The sequence below is a fragment of the Aquarana catesbeiana genome, linkage group LG02 (assembly GCF_042186555.1).
Source record: "Aquarana catesbeiana isolate 2022-GZ linkage group LG02, ASM4218655v1, whole genome shotgun sequence".
Classification (NCBI taxonomy): domain Eukaryota; kingdom Metazoa; phylum Chordata; class Amphibia; order Anura; family Ranidae; genus Aquarana; species Aquarana catesbeiana.
The window spans coordinates 590,847,635-590,863,406 of record NC_133325.1 but is presented as its reverse complement, the minus strand read 5'-3'; the positions used below and the strand labels follow the sequence as shown (position 1 = coordinate 590,863,406).

Here is a 15,772-nt window from a genome sequence, read left to right as displayed (position 1 = left end):
TCTGCTACCCCTCTCTGCCAATCCCTCCATTGGCTACCACTCACCCAACGAATTAAATTCAAAATACTAACAATAAGTTACAAAGCCATCCACAACTCTGCCCCCAGTTACATCACTAACCTAGTCTCAAAATACCAACCTAATCGCCCTCTTCGTTCCTCCGAAGACCTCCTGCTCTCTAGCTCCCTCATCACCTCCTCCCATATCCGCCTCCAGGACTTCTCCCGGGCCTCGCCCATCCTTTGGAATTCCCTACCCCAATCCGTCAGACTGTCTCCAAATTTATCCACCTTTAGGCGATCCCTGAAAACTTTCCTCTTCAGAGAAGCCTATCCTGCCTCCATCTAACAACTGCACTATTTTCTCCATTAGCTCATCCCCCACAGCTATTACCCTTTTGTATAACTTGACCCTCCCTCCTAGATTGTAAGCTCTAACGAGCAGGGCCCTCTGATTCCTCCTGTATTGAATTGTATTGAACTTGTACTGTCTGCCCTAATGTTGTAAAGTGCTGAGTAAACTGTCGGCGCTATATAAATCCTGTATAATAATAATAATAATTAATTTCCATTTCCATGTTGCTTCCATGGCAGTTTTCTCTGCAGCACTTGCCGGGCTAATGATAGATGATAATGAGAAAAACCAACACTTCTCGCTCACTCATTGGTTGCTTTTCTCCAAATATAAACTCATACAAGCTTGTATAATCTAGCAGAAAGGAAGAAGGTTGGATCTGTTCTCTGCTTATTAGGTGTGTGTCTTGGATAGATTAAAAAGAGAGTAGATCATATTTAACAGGCAATTCAGGCTCATCACAGTACAGTAGTAAATGACTACAGAAAAGTTAGTATTTCTAGAAAACCACCTGCTGGTAAATAGGAAACATTCATATGCAAATATGAAATATATGTGTGTTTCTATGTTTGTAGGTTGGAAGTCCATTAATATCCCCTGCTGTGGTGCCATTGCTTCTTCTTTTATTGTTGGCTTCCTTCGCCAGTCCATGGGTTGCAAATCTGTAATACTTGCTCTTGTACAGAAAAAATTATAATATTTAACCATTGATTAATTTTATCTTTGTAAACCAAAGTCTGAACTTTTGGACATGTATTGCCATCAACGTTCCAGCATTTTAGACCCTCAGGTTAAGAAAGCCCCCCCGCAGTAGACATTTTCTGCATGGTAACATGGCTTTCCATTAGAAATGTTGTTTTGCTGTATAAAGCTAACCTTTGCATTTGAGCTTGCAAACCCAATGTAGCACTCCAGGGACTGGTTTGCTTTCTTGATTACCACTTGCAAAACTATTGGGTTATAGTTGTGCTTTATGTTTCCATGGTTACCTGTTTTTCAAAAGACGTTAACTCAACAAATGCCTCAGCCACCGGAATTTAATGAAAAAAAAGTTTAACATAAATAGCATAACAAATAATAATGCAAACAAATTTATATAACCAAACTTTTTTATTTATTTGCACGAATAATTGTACACATTGCTTGATCCTATTTTGTAAAAGATTAATAAAAATACTCTCTGTTGTATGAAGTGGAAATTGAACTGTAATAGCTGAGAAGGATGACACATACATTGTTCTTCAGTGATTCTATGTGCTTAAAAAGACATTTAGACGATGCGTAAGCCCAAATCAGTTACAGTTACAGACAATGACATAACAGCCTGTAATAGTCACTTGAATCAGGTATATTTGTATTTAGAAGCCATTTAAATGGAAATCCTGATTTTTGCAAATTATTAAAAAGAAATGTTTTGTCCTATTTAGATAATGCAAATGTTAACAAACTTTGGAGGGGTACTTGGCTTTCTCTACTTAAGTAAAAAGTACCAAAATTGCGCCTGTTCATTGAATATGGAAGAAGGCATCACTGCAGTGGTGGAAAGCGCAGATGTGATCATTGGTACCATGGAAACTAACACAGATGTGGGCGTTTGTGAATGGGGGGCAGGCGCAGTCTGGGTAGGAATTGGTGTGCAGGTGTGGTTTGGGGGTGTTGTTTTGGGGGAGTAAGATGGTACTTGGCTGTGAAGGGGGGGTGGCATGAAGATGCAGTGATAAGGAGGTTTATGGCATGCTGAGAAGGGGACAGGCACAATGGCAAGGTGGGGGGTGGTTGGCACAGTGGTGGTCAGGGAGGTGGTTGCAGGCATGGTCGTGAGTGGTGTCTCCTTGAGTAGCTATCAGCTATAACTCCAGATGCATTCCTTCCTGCTAGCAGCAAAGGTTGGTTGGGCAGCTGGTTGTATGGGCTACCAGGCCAAGGATTTTAGTGTCTGTGTAAGTTGCAGCAGAAGCCAGGGGGTAGAATGGTAGAATAAGAAAGAAGAATGGCCTACCTTTAATGCCATTTTCCTTCCTTTGCCTATGGGAAGAGGGGTTGTGTGCCTTTCCTCCAATCAGCTGTCACACGGTGTATGCCAAGAATTCACACCCAGTGGTGGAACAGGAAGAGAAAATTCTAACACAATGTGCACTTTCTGAACAGTATAGTAAGCTACAGCAGAAACCAGGAGGTAGAATGGTAATTTCAGCTGGCAGCGCCAAAAATTAGAAGGCCAAGTCCTTTTTTCACCTTTTTCTTCCAGCTGGGTATAGCTGTTGTGGATGGAACTGGCCTACCTTTAAATGCCGTTGCTACCGCACATGCGTAGTAGCTACACAATGTTATTACCTACAATCCACTACTGCACATGCACCAGGTATTGGAGCATAATTAGGTTACCCAAGGAATCCACACTGCTCCAAGAGCAGACATGGCATTTAGGCTAAATTCATACTATTGCGTGCCAGGAAAGCGCGCACACTTCCGCACGTTACCCATGCAGGAGAGAGGCATGTTGCTGTTTTGCATGACATGCAGGGGTGCCATTAATTCTTTATGGCACCTCTATGCATTGGCAAAATGCCAACAGGCAATGCTGCGGTGCAATTTTCAAAAAGGGTCCAGGACATCTTTCCCTTCGCTTCTGCGGGTAGGGCAGCCTACAGCCTATTGAAATTAATTGTCTGTCCTACCCACAGAACGCAGCCTGAACAATTGTGAACTGGGCCTTGGTGCCAGTGCTGTATAACCTGCAGTAAACTTTCCAGATACCAGCAATCAGTTCCTAGCACAAAAAGTCTACTGTCACCGATACCCTATTTGTGGCCTTACATATCACACAATCTACCAAACTGAGCCACATATCAGTTATTAGTGAGACTCGGAGGCTTCCTGTTCTGAGAGCTGATTACTGGTATGTGAGGTTAGAGGAGATCAGCAGCACTGTCACTAAATGCTGGGTTGTGGTCCTTCTTCCTATGCATGTGCATTAGAACCCCATTGAATACTATGGGGTATGGGAGACAGAACAGCCAGATTTGTCATAAGCCAATAATATGTGTGTTTTTCAGAATGTTCCATGGCGATTCTTTTCACAATAGAAGTGCAGGCTGCAGAGGTCAGACCTCTGGGGGTGCAGTACACATTGTGTGTGTTCCTGAGGGAAGAGGAAGGAGGTACACACTGCTGGACTGAGAGGAAGAGGGAAGCCAAACACTGAGATGTTATTATAAACCCACCCACCTCTTCCATTACTACAGCAGACACTTTCTGGAAGTCCAACATCAAAATTTTTCTAACAACACCGTTTATCGCTAAACTAGGTGGGGAACTAAAACTACATTCTACTTCCTGTATTCTTCTTTTACAATACTTATAGATTATATATTGTACATATATGTGTTTATATGAATGCTAGGCTAAGGATAGATATAGCAATAGTTATGCAGAACGGTTGGATATGCAGGCACAATCCTATCTTGTTAGCTTGTTAGCTTGTTGGCTTGTTATTGCCTCTTTGTTGGCAGCTTTATAAACATGCCCACTTGGGTTGGCTGAGCATGCATGTTTATGCTGTGAAGAGAGAATGGGATCTGCTGTCTGACACTTTGGTATTGGGTTATGAAGGTGGAAATGATCATGATCGCTTTGTTCAACAGAAACAAATTATATATTTAGATGGGGCTGAAAACAGTCTGATTTGGAAACTGTAATGAGAGCATTTATACACATGGAATGTGAAGATTGTGGCAAACCACAGCAGGTAAGTATACATGGGGCGGGGGAGGGTGGGTTACTTTAGGTCACGGGGAGGCAGAATGGATATGAGCACTTTATGAGAAATTGCACTTTTCCTAAGCATGTACTCTAAAGGGGGGATTTACTAAACAGGCGATTTCTAAGCTGCTTTACAAAATTATTTACAGTTTGTTTAGGTGGAACACTCCTGCTTTTATATTATTAGCAGCGTTGGTAGCATTTTTAACATTTTTACTCTTCATCTTTTTCTAGAAGTCTCAAACAATGATCACAGAACTCTCTGATGAAAGATTGTGGTTCTGGCTATGCCTTTTCTACTTTTACTGTGTTAGGCACAGTGGTGTAGTGGGTAGCACTCTCACCTAGCAGTAAGAAGAGTCACTGGTTCGAATCCTGACCAAGACACTACCTGCCTGGAGTTTGCATGTTCTCCCTGTGCCTGCGTGGGTTTCCTCCGGGTACTCCAGTTTCCTCCCACACTCCAAAGACATGCTGGTAGGTTAATTGGATCCTGTCTAAATTGGCCCTAGTATTTATGAATGTGAGTTAGGGACCTTAGATTGTAAGCTCCTTGAGGGTGTAGGGACTGATGTGAATGTACAATGTATATGTAAAGCGCTGCGTAAATTGACGGCGCTATATAAGTACCTGAAATAAATAAAATGAAATTTACATTATTTGTAGTACAGTCTCATACTAGTTAGACCTGGAACACTAGAACTTCTGTCATTGTATGGTTTTAGTCTTTACTATAATTTTAGCTTAATTTATTTTATTTTTTTTCAAGGAAGCATACAATATATAAACTAACAATTTAGATCATATTTTACCTAAATATTTAATATAGGTTTAAAGGTAAAGGTAATTTTGTATTCTAATTTGTGCTTAAAGGGGTTGTAAAGGTAAAAATGTTTTCACCTTAATGCATTATATGCATTAAGGTGAAAAAACTTTTGACAATACCGCCGCCCCCAGCCCCCCCGTTTTACTTACCTGACACCTCGAATCTCCGCTGCTCATTCTCGTCATCTCTATTGCAGCTCAGCCTGGTCGCTGATTGGCTGCAGTGGATGGATTGAAAGCAGCGCAGCCATTGGCTCGCGCTGCTGTCAATCACATCCGATGACGCGGCACGCCGGGGGGCGGGGCCGAGTGATACAGTGAGCGGCTATAGCCACCGGCTGTATCACGGGAGCGCGCCCACAAGAACTAACCACCATGCGAGGGAGCTCGCATTAAGGTGGATAGTTCTTGCGGGGAGGAGCTGAAACAGCCGCCGAGGGACCCCAGAAAAGCAGGTTCGGGGCCACTCTGTGCAGAATGAGCTGCACAGTGAAGGTAAGTATAACATGTTTGTTATTTTTAAACAATAAAAAAAATACCTTTACAACCCCTTTAAGGCTAAATTACTAGCTACTTCAGATATAGTTGTAAATTGTAATGGTGAAGGTACTGTACATGTACAATGAAGGTGAAGTGCAGCAGCATCCATTGCAGGGTGCTCAGGTAAAAAGAGAGAAAGCAAGTTAGGACACTTTTCTGCAGCTGCTTTCTATGCCCTCATTGATCTATTAATGCTGGATCTAATAACCTTGTCTGCCTCCCACCAGCAGGGGGAGCAGACAAGCCAGAGGAGCAGAGTGCTACCAAGCCATGCCTTATGGGTTTTGTCATTCTGACGTCATCGGGGCACCAGAAAGGGTTTTTCCTGGTGACCCTGATGAAGTCAGAACAACATGTAGGACGTGGCCTGGGGTATGGCTTGGTAGCACTCTGCAAAATAGAGAAGTATCTGTATATTACTGATGTTAGAGCCATCTACACGAGCATCATTGATATGGTTTTAAAGCTATATTGGTGGTTCTATTCAGTTAATATGTGAGTGCATTTTTTTTTATTAAAGTGGATGTAAACCCCATTTATGAAATTAGACCTGTAGTGTTTACTTATCTCTCTCTCCAAAGCCCTAAGTCTTGTGTCTTTCTGATGCTCGATTCTTCTATTATCAGCATAACTTTTGACAAGCTCTCTGACAACCGAGATAAAACCAGCCGGGGAGGGTGCATAGAAATAGATTAGTAGACAGCTGGCCTATTCACAGCACAGCTCTGCACATTATTTCCTTCCTTTGCCTATGGGAAGAGGGGTTGTGTGCCTTTCCTCCAATCAGCTGTCACACAGTGTATGCCAAGAATTCACACCCAGTGGTGGAACAGAAAGAGAAAATTCTAACACGATGTGCACATTCTGAACAGTATAGAAAGTTGAAGACAGCAGATTTACATCTAAAATTTATGTAGGGACATTTGTTTCATCTCTGTGTAACATCTGAGGCTGTTCACTTCACTTAAATCCACTTCAGTCCCGGAAGAATTTACCCCCTTCCTGACCGGGCCATTTTTTGAGATACGGCACTGTGTCGATTTAACTGACAATTGCGCGGTCATGCGATGATGTACCCAAACAAAACTGAGGTCCTTTTTTTCCCCACAAATAGAGATTTCTTTTGGTGGTATTTGATCACCTCTGCGGTTTTTATTTTTTGCGCTATAAACAAAAAAAGAGCAACAATTTTGAAAAAAAAACCACAATATATTTTTTTACTTTTTGCTATAAAAAATATCTCAATAAAAAAAAAAATTCCTCAGTTTAGGCTGATATGTATTCTTCTACATATTTTTGGTAAAAAAAATCGCAATAAGCGTATATTGATCGGTTTGCGCAAAAGTTATAGCGCCTATAAAATAGGTTATTGATTTATAGCATTTTTATAATTTTTTTATTTTTTTTTACTAGTATTGGCAGCGATCTGCAATTTTTATTGGGACTGTGGCATTGCAGTGGACAGATCGGACACTTTTGACACATTTTTGAAACCACTGACATTTATACAGAGATCAGTGCTATAAATAGGCACTGATTACTGTATAAATGTCACTGGCAGGGAAGGGGTTAACACTAGGGGGCAATTAAGGGGTTAAATGTGTTCCCATACTGTGTGTTCTAAGTGTGGGGGGGATGGGACTGACTGGCGGAGACTGATTGGTGTTCCTATAGACTAGGAACACACAATCTGTCTCTACTTCCCTGACAGAGCGTAGATTTGTGTGTTTACACACACAGATCCACGTTCCTTTTCTGTCAGGAACGATCGTGGGTGCCCGGCAGACATTGCAGCCTCCGGGCACGTGCATCGCCTCCTCAGTGACGCAGCACGCGCCCCCACTATACGGAAGACGTCATATGATGCTCGCCCAGGATGGGAGATCCCATCTGCGGACATCATTTCACAATACGCTGGGAATGAAGGGGTTAATATAAAATACCTCAGTGAGCACTATGTCAGTTTTTGTATCCTTTTAAACACTGATCCATGCTTTATCACCTGAGCTGAGAGGAGTGCTGGATTTAGCCTTGCCATACATTATACCATTTTCTTATTCAAATTCCTTTAAATATACCTTCAATTATGTAGTGCAAGGACCTGCCTGACTGCATACAAATTGAAAGTGTTTAGGTCTGACCTTATATTAAATGGTTTTGGTAAATCTAAAGGAAAATTGTACAAGGAAATTGTATAATGTATGGCCAACTTTACTGAGTGAGAGTTCTGGGGAGGATTGATTGAGCTCTGGGAGAGTCCAGCTGGGTTTTTAGAATTGATTTGATTAACCTCTTCTGGACCAGCCGCTGCAGTTTTACTTGGGTTGGCTCCCCTACGCGAAACCACGTAACTGTACGTGGGCTCGCTGGGTCCGGATAGCAGGCGTGCGCACCGCCAGAGGCTGCACAGCGGGGGTGCCGATGCTCGTGGCCGACGGTTGCAATGACCCCCGGCCACGAGCGATCATGAGCTGGAGAGACAGAACAGGGACGAGTGTGTGTAGACACACACTTCCCTGCTCTGTTCTGACAGGAGTGACAGATCGTGTGTTCCTATTAGCTAAGAATCACGATCTGTCACTTCCTGTAGTTAGTCCCTCCCCTTCAGTAAGAATCACCTCCCAGGGAACACAGTTAACCCCTTCACCGCCCCTAGTGTTAACCCCTTCACTGCCATGTGATGTGTCCACCATAATGTCGCAGTCACAATAAAAATCGCAGATCGCCGCGATTACTAGTAAAAAAAAGAAAAAATAATAAAAATGATATAAATCTATCTCCTATTTTGTAGACGCTATAACTTTTGCGCAAACCAATCAATATACGCTTATTGTGATTTTTTTTTACCAAAAATATGTAGAAGAATACATATTGGCCTAAACTGAGGAAAAAATCGTTTTCTTATATATTTTTAGGGATATTTATTATAGCAAAAAGTAAAACATAATGCATTTTTTTCAAAATTGTTGCTCTTTTTTTTGTTTAAAAGAAAATAAAAACCGCAGAAACAATCAAATACCACCAAAAGAAAGCTCTATTTCTGGGAAAAAAAGGAGGTCAATTTTGTTTGGTTACAACGTCGCACGGCCGCACAATTGTCAGTTAAATCGACGCAGTGCCGAATCGCAAAAAGTGCTCTGGTCAGGAAGGGGGTAAATTCTTCCGGGACTGAAGTGGTTAAAGGCACAAAAAGACCTTTGTAATATGTCTAGCCATAAGGCGAGCACATGCCCAAAAGAGGTTTGGTGGAGTTGTCTAACGTTACACAATCTGATCTCACAAATTGGACTGTCTGTGGACTTGATCACGATTGGTGGATTGTATCACAGTTTTATTCAATGACATTTATATGAAGGACTGTGCGGTGTGCGGTGATGTTGGATTATAATCACACACATGTCTGTATTTAGCACACTTCTAAATTTATGTTAATTTGTTTTTTTATGCTAATGTTTTTTTGGTATATTAACCAGCACAGCATATTTTTATACACAACTGCTATTTATGTAATTTATTTTTGAATAGACTTATTTTTATTACAGACAGGTGATTTCTCCATAAAAAACTTTACCATAGGCCTATACTCAACCTACAAATGTATTTATATGTAATCACCTTAACATGTGAATGTATTCATGTAATAAAGAGAGGCACTAAAAATGGTTTATTATTTCTGCCTTTAAAAAAAGAAAATCATAAAAGGAATTGGTCTCAAGCAAAGTTATATGTCTGTTCCCATACAGACAGTTTAACAGTGTTCTGAGTTGAAGAGATCAGATGTTGCTCTGTGCTGTCATATACTGTATTTCAGGGCATCATTTACATACCCTCAAGGACTATTCTGAGTATGCTTTTTCATCTCTATACATAGACACACAGGTGAAATTGCTAGGAAGAGCTCCAGTCATATTTTTGAAAATTAACAGTCAACAGCTACAAAAACTGTAGCTGCTGATTTTTAATAAACAGACCCTTATCTGTCCCAGGATTTAGTGCTGTACCCACCCAAGCAGTTTTTTCCACCTTTCTTTGGTCCCAGGTGCCAGCATCTTAACTGTGGGTAGTCAGCTGCCCACTGTACATGCGTGAGCCACGCTGGGCTTTGTAAATGGTCCGGCAGTCTTCTGGGACCTGTGATGTGTCCCAGAAGACTGCAGGGAGGGAGGGGGAGAGCAGAACTTTGGCTTGAACTGCCAAGCGAACCCAACAGAAGTGGGGGGGGAACAACAGCAAACATCACAAAAAAGACTCCAAAAGACTCCAAAGTTGATTCCATTTCTTACAACTTGCAAGCACCTGCTGTTTATTTTCATCAGAGGACTGGAAGGCTGCCAAGATTCTGTTTCCATAAAAAGTAAGGGGAAAGAAAATGTGATCTCCGTGCCTTTGTTGTAAATTTGGAAGGTGAATTTTTCCAAAATGCCTATAGCTACAGAGGTGAGGGCTTGTTTTGCTGTAAAGGTTGTTCTTAATATGTGGATACTTTAATGTTTAAAGTTTGGACACAGTTTCATTCTAAGTAAGGAAACTGCACAACATCATCTAATGTATATACCATCCAATATCCAATATTTGTATTTTTTTACATTTCATGTTACAATGTGCTATCTTTATTCTTGTTTTTTAAGACAATGAAAAGCCTATGAAAGTAATTGGAGATGATGATTTGCTGGATCATGAACTCAATACAGAATTAAGGAAAGAATATGGCATGACCTATAATGATTTCTTCATGGTGCTAACAGACTTAGACACGAGGGTTAAGGTAGGCAATCTTTGTAATGTATAGTTTTATGTTGTACAATGACCTGTGTTATTGTTGGCGTTAGTAATATTGAATAACAATGCAAAGAACAATGGTGTTATGTAAACCATTGCAATCAGCAATCATGAACATCCACAACCAATAGCTTAACATTTGAAAAGAAACTGTTTTAGATTGGTGGCTGAGCGCTAGCAATTACCAACACTGTTATAATAAATAAACCAATGTCAACTTAAATTGGAGTTCCACCCAAAAGTGTAACCTCCGCTTATCTGCTTCCTCTCCCCCTCCGGTGCAACATTTGGCAGGTACCGTTCCCCAATTCCGGGAGACAGCGTCGGCCCCCCTCCTCCGCTGGGCCAATTAGCTTAGCACATGCAAAGTAGGGGACTGGCTGTGAAGCCGAAAGGCTTCACTGCCAGTTTTCCTTATGACGAATGGCAGCGGCAGCACCTGACAGCCGATCCAAAAATCGGCTGGGGTGCTTATATTGCAGGCCCCCTGGGCAGGAAAGTGTCCATATATTAAAAGTCAGCAGCTACAGTATTTGTAGCTGCTGACTTTTAATTTTTTTTTCCCCAGGCTGGAATACCTACTGCTTTAAGGCAAACCTGGGCTTTGCCCATGTAGGGGAAACAATAGGTTTGCTTTGATGCCACCCCCCCCAGCAGCACATATTTAACATGTCCCCTCACCACCCCAATTAGTAGTCAGTAGCAAATAAAATACCTGGTGCTTCTGGGTAAAGAGGAGCATATGACTCCCTCCATTTGATAGCATTAATACCTGGTGATTGGCTCTGTGCTGTTGTTTGGGGATGGGAAAATTCATTCACCCCGTATAAATTTCAACTATAATGACTCAAAGGCTAGGTTCACACTATTGCGGTTTGCCTGCTGCCATGTTTCTGTGGGCACAGCAGCTGCTATACCTGTGGGAAATGCAGGGAATAGGTCACTGACTCTTTTCTGCAGCCCCATGGAAACCACACAGTGCTATGTCTTTCTGCACACAGTGAAATGTGCCATGGTTTCCAATGCATGGGGGTGCCATTAAAAATGATTGGCACCCCCCTCCCCCCAGCATCTGCCAAACAGCAGTTCATTTTTGCTGCGGGTGTCGGAACACATGCAATTTAAACACAGTCCCACACCCGCATAGATGTAAACATAGTCTAATTTTACCCAGGGCTGTCTTTCTTTGCTCATGACTTCTGACAGATTGGTGAGAGAGTAATGGATAGGTGAGTATATGCAGGTGATAAGGGGGACATTGGATTAAATTTGTTTCTTTTTCCTGCATGGGAAAAGCACACATTTTATTTTAATTCTATGGGTAGCATTTGGCTATTAGTATACTAGCAATAAAACAAATCAGTTTACACATGCTTAATATCAAGTTGTTTTCAGCTGCACATGAATTGGTTGGTTGATTAAATAATTAATTCATTCACTCATTCTACAGTGCAGCTAAATAACAGAACCATGTTTAACTTCTACAGCATGTACTGTGTAATAGATGGTATACCACCCCTGTAACGAAAGATTGACTGCTTAACATTCCTTGGACTGCAAAGATAAAAAAATATTAAATTGGTGGGTAAGAAGAAATTCTTGGTAAAAAGCCAGATGGCTGGTTATTTGTAAGGTCAAGTCACCCAATCCACATTGAACAATATGTTATAACTTTGTATAGCAGAAAATAACTACTTTTATAAATATCACAACAAAAAATAAAGTCATGTAATAAACTCCACACAGTAGTTTGGAAATGCCTGCTTGCAATCAACTTAAAAAAGATAAAGCAGAAAAGGCTCATTATGAAAAAACTGTTATGAAACTCCAGGCAAACTGATAAACCCACTCTTGCAGACTGTATTACCCATCATAGTTTTTGGAATTCATGTAGTCCACAGACTCCGGCTAGAAGTTTGATATCACCATTGAAAGTCCACATTCTTACATCTTCTTGTGTCCCCTAATTCCTCTTCAGTGGATTAGGAACACTTGCCACTGTACTGTTGAGGTCCTTCCTGAGTTATCCTACTTCTGTAATTTCTATCATAGCCTCCAGCTTTCGGGGTCTAAAAACATTCTAGACCAGCCTTTTTCAACCTTTTTACCTTAGAGGTACCCTTGAAAACATTTTTCAAGACATGGAGAACAAAGCTTATTTATTGTTGTCAGTGAGAAAAATGCCCCTTACATTGGTGGTCAGTGGAAAGACTGCAACCCTTAGACCCCTTTCACAATAAAGGCGCTTTTCAGGCATTTCAGCACTAAAAATAGCACCTGAAAAGCACCTCTCAAGCCTCCCGGTGTGAAAGTCCGAGTGCTTTCACACTGTGGCGGAGCAGGACAGAAAAAGAAGTCCTGCAGGCAGCGTCTTTGGAGTGGTGTGGGAGCGGTGTATACACCGCTCTTAAACTGTCCCTTTCAGAAGCGGCGCCTAGCTCCAACACGCACAAAGCCGGTAAAGCCCTGCTAAAACTAGCGGCGCTTTACCGCTAACACTTGCAGTCAGAATGCAACCCTATAGACAGATTAAAAGTGGAGTTGCACTCAAAAGTGGAAGCTCCGCTTGTTTGCTTCCCCCCCTCTGGTGCCACATTTGGCACCTTTCAAGGGGAGGGGGAACGGGTACCTCACCACACTTTTGGGAGACCTGGCTGCAGCGAGATGTGGCAAGTCCCCCCCCCCCCGGAAGTTTGGCCCCCCCGCCTCCTTCCTCCGCCATCGGGCCAATTAGAAAGCACAGCGTGCTTCATGCATTAGCAGTAGAGAACTGGCCGTGAAGCCGAAAGGCTTCACTGCCGGTTTCCCTTACAACGATTAGAGGCGGAAGCACCTGAGAGCTAATTGGAAAATCGTCTGGGGTGCCGACATTGCGGGATCCCTGTACAGGTAAGTGTCCATATATTAAAAGTCAGCAGCTACAGTATTTGTAGCTGTTGACTTTTAATTTTTGAAGGGGAGGGCTGGAGCTTGGCTTTAATAGATCATTGGTATCATGCAACTGTCTCTGCCAAGTGGTATTGACCCCAGAATTATTTAGACACAATCAAATGGACAAAAATGGACACCTTAGGGTTCCACAGAACTCTGTTTGAGAATGGCTGCAAAGATAGATAACCTCCTGCTCTAATATTTTCCCTACAGAGGTTAAAGTGTAATATATTCTGTACATAGATTTCAAATATTTATAACAGCAGTTTTTTAAATTATTTTATTGGTTTTTAAAATGAATATGCAACTGTGTATAAATACATGTGTGCATGTTTATTGCTTAAAGTATATTTCCACTTTTGCAGCCAAAATGGGATAACGCCTACTTTATATTTGTCACATGTTCACATTAACATAGCATAACTTTAATAAAACATATAAAAATTGCTGCCTAGCTTTTTACTTGATCTTACATTTTACCCCAAATGAATTTTCCTGTGGAATGCAAGGAGGCTGAGGAGTCAACATGTACCATAATTTACCCTGTCTGTACTGTGCTTGCAAATCATCATTATCAGCAGCAAGCTACATTCGGACACGGTGGGGTTGATTCACTAAAATTGGAGAGTGCAAAATCTGATGCAGCTCTGCGCAGTGATCAATCAGCTTCCAGGTTTATTTTGTCAAAGCTTAATTGCCCAAGCTGAAGCTAGAAGCTGATTGGCTACCATGTGCGGCTGCACCAGATTTTGCACTCGCCAATTTTATTAAATCAACCACTGTCTGTCCTGACAAAGGGTTAAAGATACAGAAGCTGACCTCCCGCATTGCTTATTAATAAAGAATTACTCAGTGTCCCCAGTCTGTATGGGGAGAGAGATATTGTGGGATTGTCCGGAAATGCTTGCAATTGGCGTGAGGTCTTCTCAGAAACATCTAAAAGGTTAGAAATATATCTTTTTTTTTTAGGCATGCTGTGTGAACAGGAACACATAACAAACATATAGTAGGGGTTTTCTTAAATTTGACTGCAAAAGTGGAAATACACTTTAAGACAAGACGTCTTTGCCTTGCCTTTCAGAAGATTCCCTAAACCAAAATGAATTCCATCACATGCATAGCAATGAGCAGAAAGGAAAGAGTCCTTAATAAGGAAGTTGTTGGAACAAACTTTTCCATATGTACCCACAATGTTTGACCACATTAAATGACACCACACTATGCTGCTAGTAGCTAGCCACCTTTTATGGAAAGAATACCAGTCATAGCCTGTATTCCTGTACTGTTTCATAATGTATAACTTCAGGTGATGTTTACCTAACCCAATGACAAACCTATTTATCATGCAGGAGATATTGACATTTAAAAGCATCAGGTTCTTAATTTTCTGATAGAAATATATAAATATAGTATATAAACCAAACTCATACTAAAGAAAAATGCTCATACAGAATAAAGATGGAAGACAATACACATTTATATTATACATTGAGATCGTTATATCACACAGGAAGTAAATTCAAATCCAAAACCAGACACATTTTTATTATTATTTTGCCATGTGTGTCTCATTGGAGAGATTTCCCATCACTTTCAGTTGTGTAAACACAATAGGAAGTGGAAAGATATTTTTCCATTGTGAATACAATCCCTTCTTATAAAATCACTGTAACATCAGAAGATATCCCCTCTATTACTGTTCTGGTGACACTCAAAATTTTGGATTTACCCTCACCTTCATTCACAGTGACATTGTTTTTTCCGACAATTAGAAAGGGTGAATCCCCCTAACACAGACAGCAATAAAAAACAGGTTCTATCCTTTCACCACTCTCTCACCTCAGCCCCCCCCCCCCCCTCCTTATACTTAACTGAGACCAATCTCGATGTGCAAAAGAGCAGCACCTCTCTTGGCTCTCTCTCTCCTCATTGGTTGAGAAATAGCAGTGTGAGACATTGGCTCCTGCTGCTGTCAATCACAGCCAGTGAGAAGAGAGAGGGGGCAGGTTGAGCCACACTCTGTATGTCAGTGGACACAAAGAGCAGAGCTCAGGAGTGAGCATGCACGAGTGCCCCCAGAGCAAGTGATTTGCTATGAGGACACCGGGCAGGAGGCAGGGCCAATGAGCACCAGTGGGGGACCCAAGAAGAGGAGGAACGGGGCTGCTCTGTGGTAAACCATTGCACAGAGCAAGTAAGTTTACCATGTTTGTTATTTATAAGAAAAAAAAAGATAAAAATCCTGGGTTTACAATAACTTAAATATCTGCCTAGAGTGCAGCTTAAAAAAAAAAAAAGTATCTGACTGGCTGATTGAAGAAGTAATGGGCACATATCTGTTTTCTTTTTTTTTCTGCACACAAAATAATTCCGGTACAGTATATTACAAACTTAGCAAGCTGGGGACACTTAAATGACCTAGCAAGGGCTAGCTAGGGATCTTTCCATAGTTGATCTCTATTTCTAAAAAAATGGTAGTTGCCTGGCTGCCAAGCCATGCCCTGGGTGAGTATTGAAAATAGACAGCCAGACAATTAGCATTTTCAGAAAGAGAGAAGAAATTGCACCCTCCATAAAACAG

General features: G+C 41.4%; 1 protein-coding gene across 1 annotated transcript in view; it reads left to right on the top strand.

Annotated features, from left to right (window-relative positions):
* The window catches only part of CCDC80 (coiled-coil domain containing 80), a 218,158-nt gene that overhangs the window by 107,510 nt on the left and 94,876 nt on the right, over positions 1-15,772 (top strand). Inside the window, exon 4 of the mRNA XM_073616268.1 lies at positions 10,110-10,246. Within this exon, the coding sequence (XP_073472369.1) occupies positions 10,110-10,246 (137 nt within the window). The remainder of the gene's footprint in view (positions 1-10,109; positions 10,247-15,772) is intronic.